This window comes from Zophobas morio, unplaced genomic scaffold (assembly GCF_036711695.1).
Source record: "Zophobas morio isolate AGI-343-1 ecotype UQ-CSIRO unplaced genomic scaffold, CSIRO_AGI_Zmor_V1 ptg000022l, whole genome shotgun sequence".
NCBI lineage: Eukaryota > Metazoa > Arthropoda > Insecta > Coleoptera > Tenebrionidae > Zophobas > Zophobas morio.
Genome location: NW_026972127.1, coordinates 1,206,190 through 1,220,842, shown reverse-complemented (window position 1 = coordinate 1,220,842; position 14,653 = coordinate 1,206,190). Strand labels below are relative to the sequence as shown.

Sequence of the window (14,653 nt, the reverse complement as noted above, 5' to 3'; positions counted from 1 at the left end):
TTTCTTAGAAGGTATCTTATTTGCTAAAATCAGTCTTCTCTTAGAAAGTACTAGCCCCGCCCACCCACCCCCTCTTTTCTTCGATGGTATGTCATTTGCCAAAATCAGTCTTATCTTAGCAAGAACTAGTCCCACCCACCCGCCCTCTGTTTTCTTGGAAGGTATGTGATTTGCCAAAATCAGTCTTCTCTTAGAAAGTACTAGCCCCGCCCACCCGCCCTCTCTTTTCTTTTTTTGAGTTAATCTATGTGGTTTAACAATGTACCATATTTTTCTCAGTTTTTATTTTTTCCAATTAATAGAAATTTTCTGAAATTTTTAGGTACCGAGCAACCAAATAAATTTTATTTAGTGAGAAATTAAGTAGTACATAAATTTTCACCATTTTTAAGTTTTCTTGGAAATTTCTAAATATAGAAAATATTTAAATTATTACAGTTCTATTTTTTTTTTTTTTAGAAGCAAAATTTTCTTATTTTACAAAGGTTCTACAATGTTATAAATTTAACATTTTTTGACCATGGTCTTAATATTTTCGAAGCATTTTACTCCAGAACTTTTTCTTTAATAGTAGTGGCTACCGTAAATAGTTCTACTTTAAAACACAGTAAATTTTATACTTTTTCGTTCTGAAACGTCCGTTTCGGAGGAATATTATTGTAAAATACGAAGATGTCGGTCTCCGTGTCTGTATGTATGTCTGTCCGTGAATTACAAATTTCCGTCTGTTGGTCTGTTGAAAATTTTAGTAGTTTGATAATTTCAACTGTACTTTAAAATTTTCGTGTAATAAGTTGCCTCATCGATCAAAATAGGATCAAGATAATTTGTCACCGAGGTATCCTTTAATTCACGCAGTTACTGAAACGTTGATTCTTACTGTAAGTTATATTTTCAGTTGACTCGCACAAAAAATTGATTTCGATCCGGGAAGTACTAAACTTGGAAACATAAAAATTTTATGGACTTTTAAAGTTAACTAACCCCCAAAAGTGTAAAAATACTACCTTTTAAGTCCAGAACGAAATTTATGGCTGCATTAAATAAAATTTCATTGTTTTATCACCCACAGAGCGCTTGAAAAAAAAAATTGAAAAAAATAATTAAATTAAGGAAAATGTTTCTTTCGCATGTCGGACACCTGTTATTATAATTATTACAACGATAAATGAGACGCACGCAACGCAAAAATTTTTGATAAAAAAGCCATTAAAACGTTAATTAAACCCCGCGTTCTAATTATCTGGTCAAAATTAATGCAAAAATAGCGCAATTAAAAGCCGACCATTTCCACTAAATCACATTTTTAAATATTTCCGCAGCGGCAATAAAATTTAATGTTGTAAGATGTATCCTAATAACGACGCTAAAGAACAACGCGAGCATAACCGCAGACATAAACGTACGTTATCAAGGTTTATCCATAAATCATTATACAGCACGTTACGATAATTCAACCAATTTTTAAAATAATGGACTCATTATAACACTTGTAAAAATCGCACTTTATGATAAACCGTATTATAACAATGGGTTTACAACGGCTGAACGCTCCATAACACCGACCTGGTCAAATCATTCATCGAGGCAGAACCTCTCAGCGTCCGTCCTCGTCGCACCCGTTGTCCTCCGCCAGTCCAGATACCAACAATTTCTTATTTACAATAACGTGATTGAGATGAAATAAAGGGTGAAAACAAAAGCCGTGTTAAGCAGCAATAAAACCCACGTTTCCATTAAGCCATCAGAACCGAATCGCTGGCAATTATTTATTTTTCAATCATGTCAAGGAATCTGCAGGAACGGAGCTGAATAAAGCAATCAAGAATAACACATAAAGGTCTATTTTCCGGTTATTTTGTTTCATTGCATTAATACAAAGCACCAGCGAATGCGCACACTACAATAATAATTCAATCAGACCGAATTTTCCACCTTGTATACACAAATGTCTAAATTAAAGCGTGTAATAAAGCGGTGTCGCGGCCGTCACACGACGTGTTAAACGCGCATTTTTTGGCCGACCCCTGTAATTACCCCCGAGGTGGTTTATTGCCCGAGCAAAATGCCACAATTTATGCATTTACAATGGCAAATCGGGGTCTCGTGGGAGGGAGGAAGTGGCAGACATTCACACGAATTGCGGGCAATGAAATCTACTTTTTAGCGAAGAGGCAAAAATTGAGGAAGGGATCGATAGCTGCGAATCACCAGATTGTAGCACCTGTAGAAAAATGAACAAACAATCTCAGCGATAACGAAAACACAATTTCTGGTTTAATTTAGGTTCTAGGAAGTGTTACACAAATTTTGTTTTGAAATTCTTTTGAAATCCACCAAAATTACATCAAAAATAAATGAGTTCATTCTTTTGTTCAGAAACGTGGTTATTTTTCGAAAACAACAGAAATTGTATTACAGTTTTTTAATAATCTCAAGTCAGGTCAGGTCAGATCAGGTTAGGTCTGGTTTGGTCTGGTTAACTCATGTACATTAGATCAGGTCAGGCTCATAATAATGTTTTTTTTTTTCTATATATATTTTAGTATTACCTATTTTTCTGATGTTGGTCTTATTTCTATACAGGGTGACCTCTTTATATTTTTACAACTGGGCAAATTGTAAAATGTACGTTGGCAGGTTAAATAAACACCGTATGTTTGTTCGAAAAATATTTGGAGTATTTCTAAGGCGTCCAGAAATTCACCGGTTTCAGTAATTTTGAACTACGACGTGCTTTGAAAATGTAAACTTTTAGGTTAAAATTCTGAAAATTCCAATGTCTGCAGAAAATCTGTCAAAATGTCAAAATTTCCTGCCTTTATTTTCCAGAATCTAGAACATTTTTGCATAAAACACGTGCATATTTGGCAAAAGTTTACATATTTTATGCACTTGACTCCGAAATTCAGTTATAATCAAAATGAAGAACTACTAAAAAAAAAGAGTGTTAGAGTTGTCTATGACACTAATTTTACAGTTTACAATTCGGCTTAATAAGCAAAACAAAGTTATAAACTACTCTTTTAACCTCATATAAAGAAGAAAAAAGCCGAAATTTTTATTTTCAAAAAATTTTCGAAAATCAGAGTTTTATATGACCAAGTAATTTCCATTACCTACTAAGATTTTTTTAATCATAATATTCTCATTGGTGTTTATTAAACACTTTGAATCATTTAAAAAGTTTTAACTTCAACATATACAAGAAGTTCTGGAAATGTAAGATGATTAATTTAATGAAATATTCATTTGTCATACTTGTTTCATAAAATTTTATTTCAAATGTTGTAAAATATAAGCCCTCTGATGAAGGGTTTCTAAAGTCCGAAATCGGTAACGCAAATCTAAATAAAAACACATCCACAATGGAATAACATAACCTCAAAAATTTTAAATTTTTAGCTAAACAGCAATCCAGGTGTTATAAAATATCAAAGTTTTGCGTAATTTATAACACTATAAAATTTTCAAAGTCTCTAAAATTTCGAGAAAACAGTGGACAAAAATTCAAAACATTAAAAGTATGGAAATGAACTTTGAGGTGCAAATTAAGACCTTTAAAAAGTTCAAAATTTAAAAATTAGTAAAATGTCTAAGATCTGTAATATTTTCATTTTCACTGTATTGTATTTTTACTTGTATTTTCTCGACGTTTCATGACCCTTAGAAAATGCAAAAAAGGTCCCCCGTTTCCATCTGTCTGTCGTCTATCTGGCGTCTGCATCGATCTTTTATTAGGCACATAATTCCCAAAACTACCGGACTGATTCATGTGAAATTGTATTCGAATGCTAGTTAATAATAAATCAATTAAATTTACATCTAAACATTCGGCTTAATAAGCTAAGCAAAGTTTTAAACTAAGCTTTTAACCTCATATATTAAGAGAAAAAAGAAGGGCAAAATTTGTATTTTGGAAAAATTTTCAAAAATTAAAATTTTATATGGCCGAGTATTTTCTATTTAAGTATTACTAAAATTATTTTATCACAATATTCTCGTTCGTGTGTACTAAACATTTAAATAATTTAAAAATTTTAATTTTAACACATACAAGAAGTACTGGGAATGTTTAAGATGATTAATTTAATGAAACCTTCACTTGTCATATTTGTTTCATAAAATTTGATTTAAAATATTGTAAAATGATGAAGGGTTACTAAAATCCGAAACTGGCAACCTAAATTTAAGTAAAAGTGGAGTGAATAAGGGATTTTCGATTAAACAAATCAAAATAAAGCACATCCACAAACGAATAACATAACCTAATTTTTAGCTAAAAAGCACTCTAGATGTTATAACAAAGTTTTGCCTAGTTTAAAAAATTATAAAATTTTTAAAGTCCCTAAAATTTCTAGAAAACACAGTGGACAAGAATTCAAAAGATTAAAAATCTGAAAATCAATTTTGGGTTCATTTTTTGCGTCTATCTGGCGTCTGCATCGATATTCTATTAGGCAAATAATTCCCAAAACTACCAGACTGATTCATGTGAAATTTTATACGAGTGCTAATTAATAATAAATGAATTAAATTAAAAATTCGGATTAATAAACAAAGCAAAGTTTTAAACTGAGCTTTTAACCTCCTATATTAAGAGAAAGAAGGGCAAAATTAATATTTTGGAAAAATTTTCAAAAATTAAAGTTTTATATGGTCGAGTTTTTTCCATTTATTACCAAAATTATTTAATCATAATATTGTCGTTTGTGTGTATTAAACATTTTAAATAATTTAAAAAGTTTTAATTTTAGCACATACAAGAAGTTCTGGGAATGTTTGAGATGATTAATTTAATGAAACCTTCACTTGTCATATTTGTTTCATAAAATTTTATTTAAAATGTTGTAAAATACAGGCCGTCTGATGAAGGATTTCTGAAGTCCGAAATCGGTAACGTAAATTTATGTAAAAGTGGACAGCAAAAGCGTTTTTCAATTAAACAAACCAAAATAAAGCACATGCACAAAGGAATAACATAACCTCAAAAAATTTAAATTCTACTGAAAAGCAATCCAGATGTTATAAAATTTCAAAGTTTTGCGTAGTTTATAACATTATAGAATTTTCAAAATTCCTAAAATTTCTGGAAAATAGTGGACAAGAATTCAAAACATTTCTAGTAAAATTTCATAGATCTGTAATATTTTCACTGTATTATATTTTTATTTTTATTTTCTTGACGTTTTATGACCCCTAGAAAATGGAAAAATAGGTCCTCCATCTATTTGTCGTCTATCTGGCGTCTGTGTCGATATTTTAGTAGGCATATAATTCTCAAAACTACCGGACTGATTATTACGAAATTTTATATGAATGTTAATTAATAATAAATAATTAAATTTACAGCTGACAATTTGGCTTAATAGGTAAAGCAAATGAGGAAAAAGAGCGAAATTTTTATTTTGAAAAAATTTTCAAAAATTAAACTTTTATATGATCAAGTAATTTCCATTTACTACTAAGATTTTTTTAATCATAATATTCTCGTTTGTGTTTATTAAACATTTCTAATTTTTTGAAAATTTTTAACTTTAACACGTACAAGTTCTGGTAAAGTTGAACATGATTAATTTTATCAAACCTTCACTTGTCATACTTGTTTAATTTTTTTTTAATTTTTGGAAAATCTAAAGTCCGAAATCGGTAACGCAAATCGAAATGAAAGTGAACAGAAAAAGCGTTTTTTGATTAAACAAAGCAAAATAAGCACATCCACAAGAGAATAACATAACATCAAAAATTTTAAATTTAGCTAAAAGCAATCCAGATGTTATAAAATATCAAAATCTTGTGTAGTTTATGACATTATAAAATTTTCAAAGTTCCTAAAATTTCTGGAAAACGCAGTGGACAAAAATTCAAAACATTAAAAATATGACAACTAATTCTGAGTTCATATTAAGAACTTTCGTAAGTTCTAAATTAGCATTTTCTACTATAAGTTTTAGAATGTTTAAGCTGTTTAATTTTATGAAACCTTCATTTGTCATTTTTGTTTCATAAAATTTTATTTAAAATGTTGTTAAATGTAGGCGGTCTGATGAAGGGTTTCTAAAGTCCGAAATCGGTTACGTAAAAGTGGAGAGAAAAAGCGATTTCCGATTAAACAAACCCAAAATATAGCACATCCAGCTGTCATAAAATATCAAAGTTTTGCGTAGTTTACAACATTATAAAAATTTTAAAGTCCCTAAAATTTCTGGAGTAGACAAGAATTTCAAAACACTAAAATTTTGTGTTCACATTCAGAATTTTCATAAGTTCAAAATTGACACTATTTATCGTAATTTTAAGAATTGGTAAAATTCCCAAGATCTGTAATATTTTTCCTAGTTTCATTGTATTGTATTGAATCCTAGATAATCCAAAAATAGGTCTCCCGTTTCTGTTTCTCTGTGGTCTACGTCGACATTTTATTAGGCAAATAATTTCAAAAACTACCGGACTGATTTCTCTAAAATTTTATATGAATGTTGAAAATCTCCACCAACAATTTCATCACATCACCTCAGCATTTGGTTAGTAAAAGTTATTTAAATTTTATAAAATGACGTATTCCTCTACGTGTGATTTATGAATCCGCTTGGAATCCCTCATGGGCATTTTTTAATTTTCAAAGTCCCTAAAATTTCTGGAAAACACAGTAAACAAGAATTTCAAAACGTTAAAAATAGGAAAATAAATTTTGTGTACATATTCAGAACTTTCACAAGTTCAAAATTGACAAATTTCCAAGATCTGTAATATTTTTCCTAGTGGAAAAATAGGTCTCCCATTTCTGTCTGTCTGTCGTCTATCTGGCGTCTGCGTCGATATTTTATTAGAGATATAAATTTCAAAACTACCGTACTGATTCTTGCGAAATTTTATATGAATGTTAAAAATATCGCGTAGTTGGAAAAACAGAAACCAAAATTTGTCTGACCATCCCCACCACCTTATTTGGTTAGTAAAAGCATTTATATTTTATAAAATAACGTACTCCTGTACGTGTGGTTTATGAATCCACCTGAAGTTTTATCCAAATTTTCACCAGAAAACGCAAAATCCACCGCTTTGATCCTCTCAAATTTCAAATTTTCAAAGTCCCTAAAATTTCTGGAAAACACAGTAGACAAGTACTCCAAAACACTAAAAATATGAAAATCAATTTTGTGTTCATATTCAGAACTTTCATAGATTCAAAATTGGCATTATTTATAGCAATTTTAAGAATTAGTATCTAAAATTGCCAAGATCTATAATATTTTTCCGAATTTCATTGCACTGTTTTGACCCCTAGATGATGGAAAAATAGGTCTCCCTTTTCTGTTTTTCTATCGTCTATGTGGCGTCTGCGTCGATAATTAGACAAATAATTCCCAAAACTACTGGACTGATTCTTGTGAAATTTTATATAAATATTAGAACTATTGCGTAGGTGGTAAAACAGTAACCAAAATTTGTCTAACCACCAACAGTTCCATCACATCCCCTCAGCATTTGGTTAGTAAATGCTATTTAAATTTTGTAAAATAACGTACTCCTGTACGTGTGGTTTACGAATCTGCCTTGAATTTTTACCATAAACATCCATTTTTTCACTAAAAAAAACTCAGATTGCATAAATTAGATTTTATACTAGTATAAGTTGGACGACTAGGTATAATACTAATAACATTGGATTTTTTTCAAAAAAACTTTTCAATCAAAATTTATTAGCAACTTCTGGTTTATGTATATTTTTCGATTTTCAAAATTCAAAGTTCCAAAATTTCTTAAAATCGTATTTAGGACTTTTAGCATCGTCACAATATTTTTAGAGCATCCAAAAATTTTGCAATTTATAAGTTTCAACTACATTTGCGACATTAAAATTTTCCAAATTACCGAATTTTAAAATTTTTCTTAATTTTACGCAAAATAATCTAACTCTCAAGAACTGATTTTGTAAGTTAAATAAATTCTCGTACTTCCATTTCCGAAAATACGCAAGATTTTCAGAAAATCCGCAAATATTTAGCAAACTATTTTGAACAAATTATCATGAAAATAAAATTTTCAGCGTCAGTTAGGGTCATACTCATTAATATTGTACCGGATTGAGGTTTCTGTTTACTCTCATAATTTTTTAAGTAGCTAATCTTGTAAACAAGAAAAAAATAGAACTTTTGATAACATAACTGTACCATGTAGAGATCTCACGGTTTTACGAACCAGGGTTAGCGTTGTTTAACTTTTAGGTTGTAAAATTTTATTAGTAAACAAATAAAGTGGTTTTACTATATACATCGTCCACGTCTGTATATAGAACATACAAAATAATATAGCCAATATACGCAAATTGTCTCAAATTATAGTTCCACCAAAACAAATAAAATCCATAAAATAAATAAATTTGATGAAAATGAAATTATTAAATATTTATTTATTTCATTTGTTGGTTAACCAAGAACTAGAAAAATGCACCAAAAACCACATTCGCTGTTCTTGTTAACGGTAAAATCAAGTGATAAAGTTTTACATCCGCAAGGGAACAGATGTATAAATAACAGGTTTGAAATAAAACTGAGATCGCAGCCAACTGTGAAACACAGTCTACGTACTTCCCGATCATCGACACACTTTCATTGCTCACGGTAGTCACCTGACCTAACCTGACGTGATCTGATCTGACCTGACCTGAGCTGATAGACAGACAAACAAAAAGCAATATAAAAAAATCACTCAGTTAACCAGAAGCACGTTATCTATAAATCACGTTATGCATCATTTCTACCGAACGATCCTTATTGTCTCACGCAGACCGCAAAGATCGTTGAAACCATGAATGACTGATTCGACTCAAACCAAACATTTTTCTAACATCTTTACAGTTATTTAAATATGGAATTTAATCACCTCGAGTGCAAATATTTATTTGGCTATATTCGTCTCGGCTAAGCTTTCAGTGACTCCGTCTATTCAAACAATCCTCTTTCTTTACTTTCTTCCTCCGTAACGACGTCCGTCCATAGCCCAAACCGGGCCAAAAACCCCAAACATTTGTAATTTATTTACTCCGACTTTGCGACACTTTCCACACTTTGTGAGTTATCAGGCGTGCTTTCAGCCGTTTTCAGCTCAGGAACGTGGCTTAGATTAAGAATGTTTAGCTTAGAACAGGTAGGCATAAACTACCATCAAGAGGCAAACAAAGCCTTAATCCCTTTTATCTTTACGGTGTTTATTGTTTCCAGCAAGATCAACAGGATGTTGTATTTCTCGAGCTCGGGAACACTCGGCCAATTATATTGATATATGAATTTATTTATTGCCATTATGCGTGCAATTAATACTTTTAATTACTTATAAATCAAGACTGGGAGCGTGAACGCTAATAAAATTATTTATTTATTATTTATGCTAAGCAATGGTTGCTTAAAGTCAATTGCTTTAATTAGAATGAGTTATGGGGGCCCCAGGGGGAGTTTTGCGGGCTTGCAGACGTTTCAATCAAGGAATCACAACGAAAACGAAAATTCGTCCAAAAACGCGATTTAAAACAATTATTTTGGACGCAATAAAGTGGCTGATAAATGGGCTATTAAATTTTTAAGTTACGGGCTGCCAATCGATTAAAATGCAATTTTAATTAAACACCTGTTAATTTAGAGTTTAATTTGACCTAATCTAAAAAAATTATATTTTTCCTAAATACAATAATTTATATTTTCTTGACGTATGTTAATGTAATGTACGAATATATCTGGTTTTTCGAGAAACAACTTTATTCAATCAATTTTTAAATTTAAATGTTAATAGTCCACGTTTCGTTGTGTATATTCTACTCCATTGCGTTTCAGAAATCATTTTATCATTCATTAGTCTTATTGCTAACTTTTATAAGTATTAAGTTCAGTTTCTCTTGTTTTTACTTTCTCCTTCAACTACAACTTTTACTTTCCCGTAGTCATCTCAGTCACGCACGTCATCTCATGAAACAGTAAACCGTGCAGGATTTAGTAGACGTCCTTGTCTCATTTTTAGCTTTTTTATCCACTTAGTTTTCTAGATTTTTAAAAAAATTAATATTGTGCTTTAAAAATAGTTTACATGTGATCAATGCTTCTCGAAAATTAGAAATTTTAAGCGTGTTTAAAATTATCACAGAATTTGCCTATTCATCCTCTCCGAAAAAGTAATGACGTCATTTCGAAATTTCGTGAATTGGACCTCATGAAAAATTTATCAGTTATTTCAGAAATTTCAATTTTTTTGATACATAAGTTGTCTACATCAAAACACTAAAATAACGTTAAATCAAGTTTACAAAAAATGTTTGCTGTTCTTTGGCGTTAGAACAATATATAGGTTACGCTTTGCACTTAACCCGCCCGATAAACCCCCTTTACGGCACCCAAACCGCCAAAGTCGCTGTCCTTTCGCCAAAGCTCCTGTCCTCATTCCAGCCCCACGATCCCCAACTTCCGCCAAACCCGCCCATCCCGCGATCCAGTCGCCATCACGTGCCCATCTCTTAGAAATTTTACGAGTAAAAAATGAAAACTTAATTAACCCATGGGTTAATTGAGTCCGAAGGCTCAAAAGCCAATACATTATCAGTTTTGCATAATGTATGCAAATTGGCGCAAATGCGTTACCGAATCGTCGCCCAGTGACACTGTCCGGCCCGGCGGTGGTGGGGTAAGCAAGCGAAAAAGCGGGAAAAACTCACCACCAGGACAACGTGATGGGGGTGACGAGCAGAAGGTAAACGGGCACCAGCACGGCGTGCATGACCACGCGCTCACTCACCTAAGCGAGCCCCATGACTGGCGCGATCGCGGATCCAGCGCGGAATTCAATCTCAGGTGAGTTCAAATGCGCCGCATGCGCAAGGAGGCCGAGGAGACGCCGTGGAGACGTCGGAGAAGGCCTCCAGGGGGTGGCGAGCCGGCCGGTGAAGGTCCTGTGGGGAACGAGGGGGCGGCCGGCGATTGTGACACTGGTGAGGCTTGTGACAGGCTCGACGTGGTGACAGTTTTTCTGCAACGGTGGCAAAAGCGGGCTTGCTGCGTGGCTGGGGAAACGTGGAGCCGACGGGTGGTTGACTGACCGATTTCTTTGGAATTGGAAGAGTGGTTTAACGGTTTCGGGCAGAGGGTGAAACAGCAACCAGAAATTCCACAATAGTCTAAAATCTTTCATTTAACTTAGAATTACACAACAAAATTGTGAATAGCAATAAATGAAGCTTTTTTATATCGTCAAAATGATCGCAATAATATTCGTAAACCCCGTCTTGTCAGAACAGGTTCTGGAGGCGATGGACAATCCGGTAAGGCTTCCCGGAAGGTTTGGATCCGCAAATGAGCTTTAAGAAATACTTTCTTTGCGTTAAAAATTAAACTATTAACATCTTCATCTTGATTCAAGATTAAACAGTTTATTGAAATTTTCGCATCTCGTATTTTAAAAAATCAATATTTCAGCTTTTTATGGAAATTTTGGAACGCTATTTTCACCACTGTTTACAGCTAACAAAACTTTGGAAATCGTACCAAATATATTTTCGACTTTATTTGTAGGAACTGAGATCAGTAAAAATAAACGTTTTGTAGTTTCTAGGACCCAAGCTATTTTTCTACCGTGTATCGTTTTTAACAAAACAATTATCTATGTCTGATACGATTTCTGGAGTTTTTTAAGCTGATAACAGTGTTGAAAACCAGTTCCGAAATTTCCTTCAGTAATTGAGATACTGATTTTCAAAAAATTGCTCAATGGTGTAACTGAGAAGCTAAATTATCAAGAAAAATGTTGTTGTTATTTAAAAATGTGAGCTTAAAGATTGTTAATGATCATTAGCTGCAACATCTTGAACGTACTCGCTCGGATTTTAAAGGTCCGTGTTTTCAGAATAATTTACCTTAACTCTTTCTGGAACACTTCTGAAACTAAGTTTTAAAAACAGACCGTTTGGAATGCGAACACAACGAGTACCTTCAGGATTTGTTAAAAAAAATTGTCCAAACTTAAATTAACTTCAGGAAAATGGTGTCAAACGTCATCAATTTTTTGGGAGGGGGCAAAGGAATACATTTTTATTTACGATTAATTATCCTTACGATAACCTTGAAATGTTTGCAAGATTTCAGAGCATTCATTCCACTTTCAAAATTTATCGTCCGTCATCGTTTCTCTGTGCCTAATAGATTCATTAGTATTCGTGCTAGCTTGCGCACTTAAGTTTATGTTTCCCTGTGTTTTTGTTTGCGATTTAAAAAAAAAACATCACCTTCTGCATGTTACGCTCCTGACTGAAAGTCCGTTGTCAAATTCTGATGACTCACCATGTTGAACATAAAATGATCCATTTCTAGAGCTTCCAAGTTAAATTTCAAAATGTTTTTCTTTGTTTTTTTTGTTTCTCTCCCATTGTCTGTTATCTATCTATGCATTTCAAGTCATGACAAATTTTTTATTGATGAAATTACCCCACTTTCCCGAAAAAATGTGAATACGCCCGTCCATATTTAAAAATGTAAAACCTTTTCCGGGGCCATCAATGTCATTTTTTTTTTTAGGTGAAACTTTATAGAGGGAACAACTGTCTTTTTTTTAAATGTAAAACCTTCTCGGAGGTACCAACTGTATTTTATGAAAATATAAAACTTTCTCGGGGGCCCCAATTGTCTTTTTCAAAAATATAAAAACTTTTATTATTTTTAAAAATGTAAAACCTTCTCGGGATCCCCAAATGTCTTTTTTTAATGTGAAACCTTCTCGGGGGACTTAAGCACATTTTTTTAAACTGTAAAACCTTGTCGGGGGCTCCAAATGTCTTTTTTTAGAAAATGAAACATTCTCGAGGACCCCAATTGTCTGTTTTAATTTTAAGCCTTCTCTGGGGCCCCAAATGTATTATTTCTAAAAATGTAAAACCTTCTCGGAAGCCCTAAATGCCTTTTTTAAGAATGTCAAACCTTCTCGGAGGTCTCAAGTGTCTTTTTTTTCAGAATATGAAACTCTCTCGGGGATCCCAAGTGTCTTTTTAAAAATGTAAAACCTTCTCGGGGGATCCAAATGTATTTTTTTAAGAATGTTAAATATTCTCGTTGGCCCCAAATGTCTTTTTAGAATATGAAACCTTCTCGGTGTCCCAACTGCTTTTTTTAGATGGAAAACTTTCTCGGGGGCCTCAACATATACTTTTTTTTAAGAGTGTCAAACCTTCTCGGGGGCTGCAAATGTATTTTTTCTATGAATGTGAAACCTTCTCGGGGGTCCCAATTGTATTTTCTTTTTTAATGTAAAACCTTCTCAGGGGCCCCAGATGTCTTGTTTACGAATGTGAAACCTTCTCGGGAGCTCCAAATGTATTTTTTATGAATATCAAATCTTCTCAGGGGTCCCAATTCAATTTTTTTATGAATGTGAAACTTTTTCGGGGTTCCAAGTGTATTTTTTCAGAGGCCTCCAATTTTTTTTTTTAAGAATGTGAAACCTTTTCGCGAGCTCCAAATGTGTTTTTTAAAAATGTGAAACCTTCTCAGGGGCCCCAAATGTATTTTTAAAAATGTGAAACCTTCTCGAGGGTCCCAAATGGCTTTTTTGAATATGAAACCTTCTCGGGGGCCTCAAATATATTTTTTCTATAAATGTGAAACCTTCTCGGGGGCCCCAACTGTATTTTTAAAAATGTGAAACCTTCTCGAGAGCCCCAAATGTCTTTTCTGAATATGAAACCTTCTCAGGGGTGCCAACTGTTTTTTTCTTAAATGTAAAACCTTCTCGGGGGCCACAAATATATTTTTTTTTTAAGAATGTGAAACCTTCTCGGGGATCCCAATTGTATTTTTTTAATGTAAAACCTTCTCAGGGAGCCTAAATGTCTTTTGTTTAAGAATGTGAAATCTTCTCGGGGGCCACAAATGTATTTTTTTTATGAATGTGAAACCTTCTCGGGGGTCCCAATTGTACTTTTTTTTTATGAATGTGAAACTTTTTCGGAGGCCCCAATTGTATTTTTTTTAATGTAAAACCTTCTCAGGGGCCCAAATGTCTTTTATGTGAAACCTTCTCGGGGGTCCCAATTGTATGTTTTTTTAATGTAAAACCTTCTCAGGGGCCCAAATGTCTTTTGTCTAATAATGTGAAACCTTCTCGGGGGCCCCAAATGATTTTTTTATGAATGTGAAACCTTCTCGGGGGTCCTAATTGTGTTTTATTAATGTAAAACCTTCTCAGGGACTCCAAATGTCTTTTGTTTAAGAATGTGAAACCTTCTCGGGGGTCCCAAATGTCTTTCTTTAGAAAGTAAAATCTTCTCGGGGGTCCCAACTGTTGTCCTTAAAAATGTAAAACCTTCTCGAGGGCGCCAGATGTTTTTTTTTTAATGTGAAACCTTCTCGGGGTTCCCAACTGTCTTTTTTAAAATTATAAAACCTTCTCGGGGGTCCCAACTGTTTTTTTTAAGAATGTGAAACCGTCTCGGTAGTCCCTATTGTACTTTTTTTTTTTATGAATGTGAAACTTTTTCGGAGGCCCCAATTGTATTTTTTTTAATGTAAAACCTTCTCAGGGACCCCAAATTTTTTTTTTTTTAGAATACGAAACCTTCTCGCGGATTCCTACTAACTTTTTTAAAAATGTTAAACCTTTTCGGAGGCCCCAAATGTATTTT

The 14,653-nt window shown here is 32.9% G+C and overlaps 1 protein-coding gene across 1 annotated transcript in view; it reads right to left on the bottom strand.

Annotated features, from left to right (window-relative positions):
* The window catches only part of LOC135133546 (protein Wnt-6-like), a 76,921-nt gene extending 66,111 nt beyond the window's left edge, over nucleotides 1-10,810 (bottom strand). The window contains exon 1 of the mRNA XM_064061997.1: nucleotides 10,703-10,810. Coding sequence (XP_063918067.1) covers nucleotides 10,703-10,764 — 62 coding nt within the window. The 5' untranslated portion in view covers nucleotides 10,765-10,810. The remainder of the gene's footprint in view (nucleotides 1-10,702) is intronic.
* Nucleotides 10,811-14,653: the final 3,843 nt, after the last annotated feature.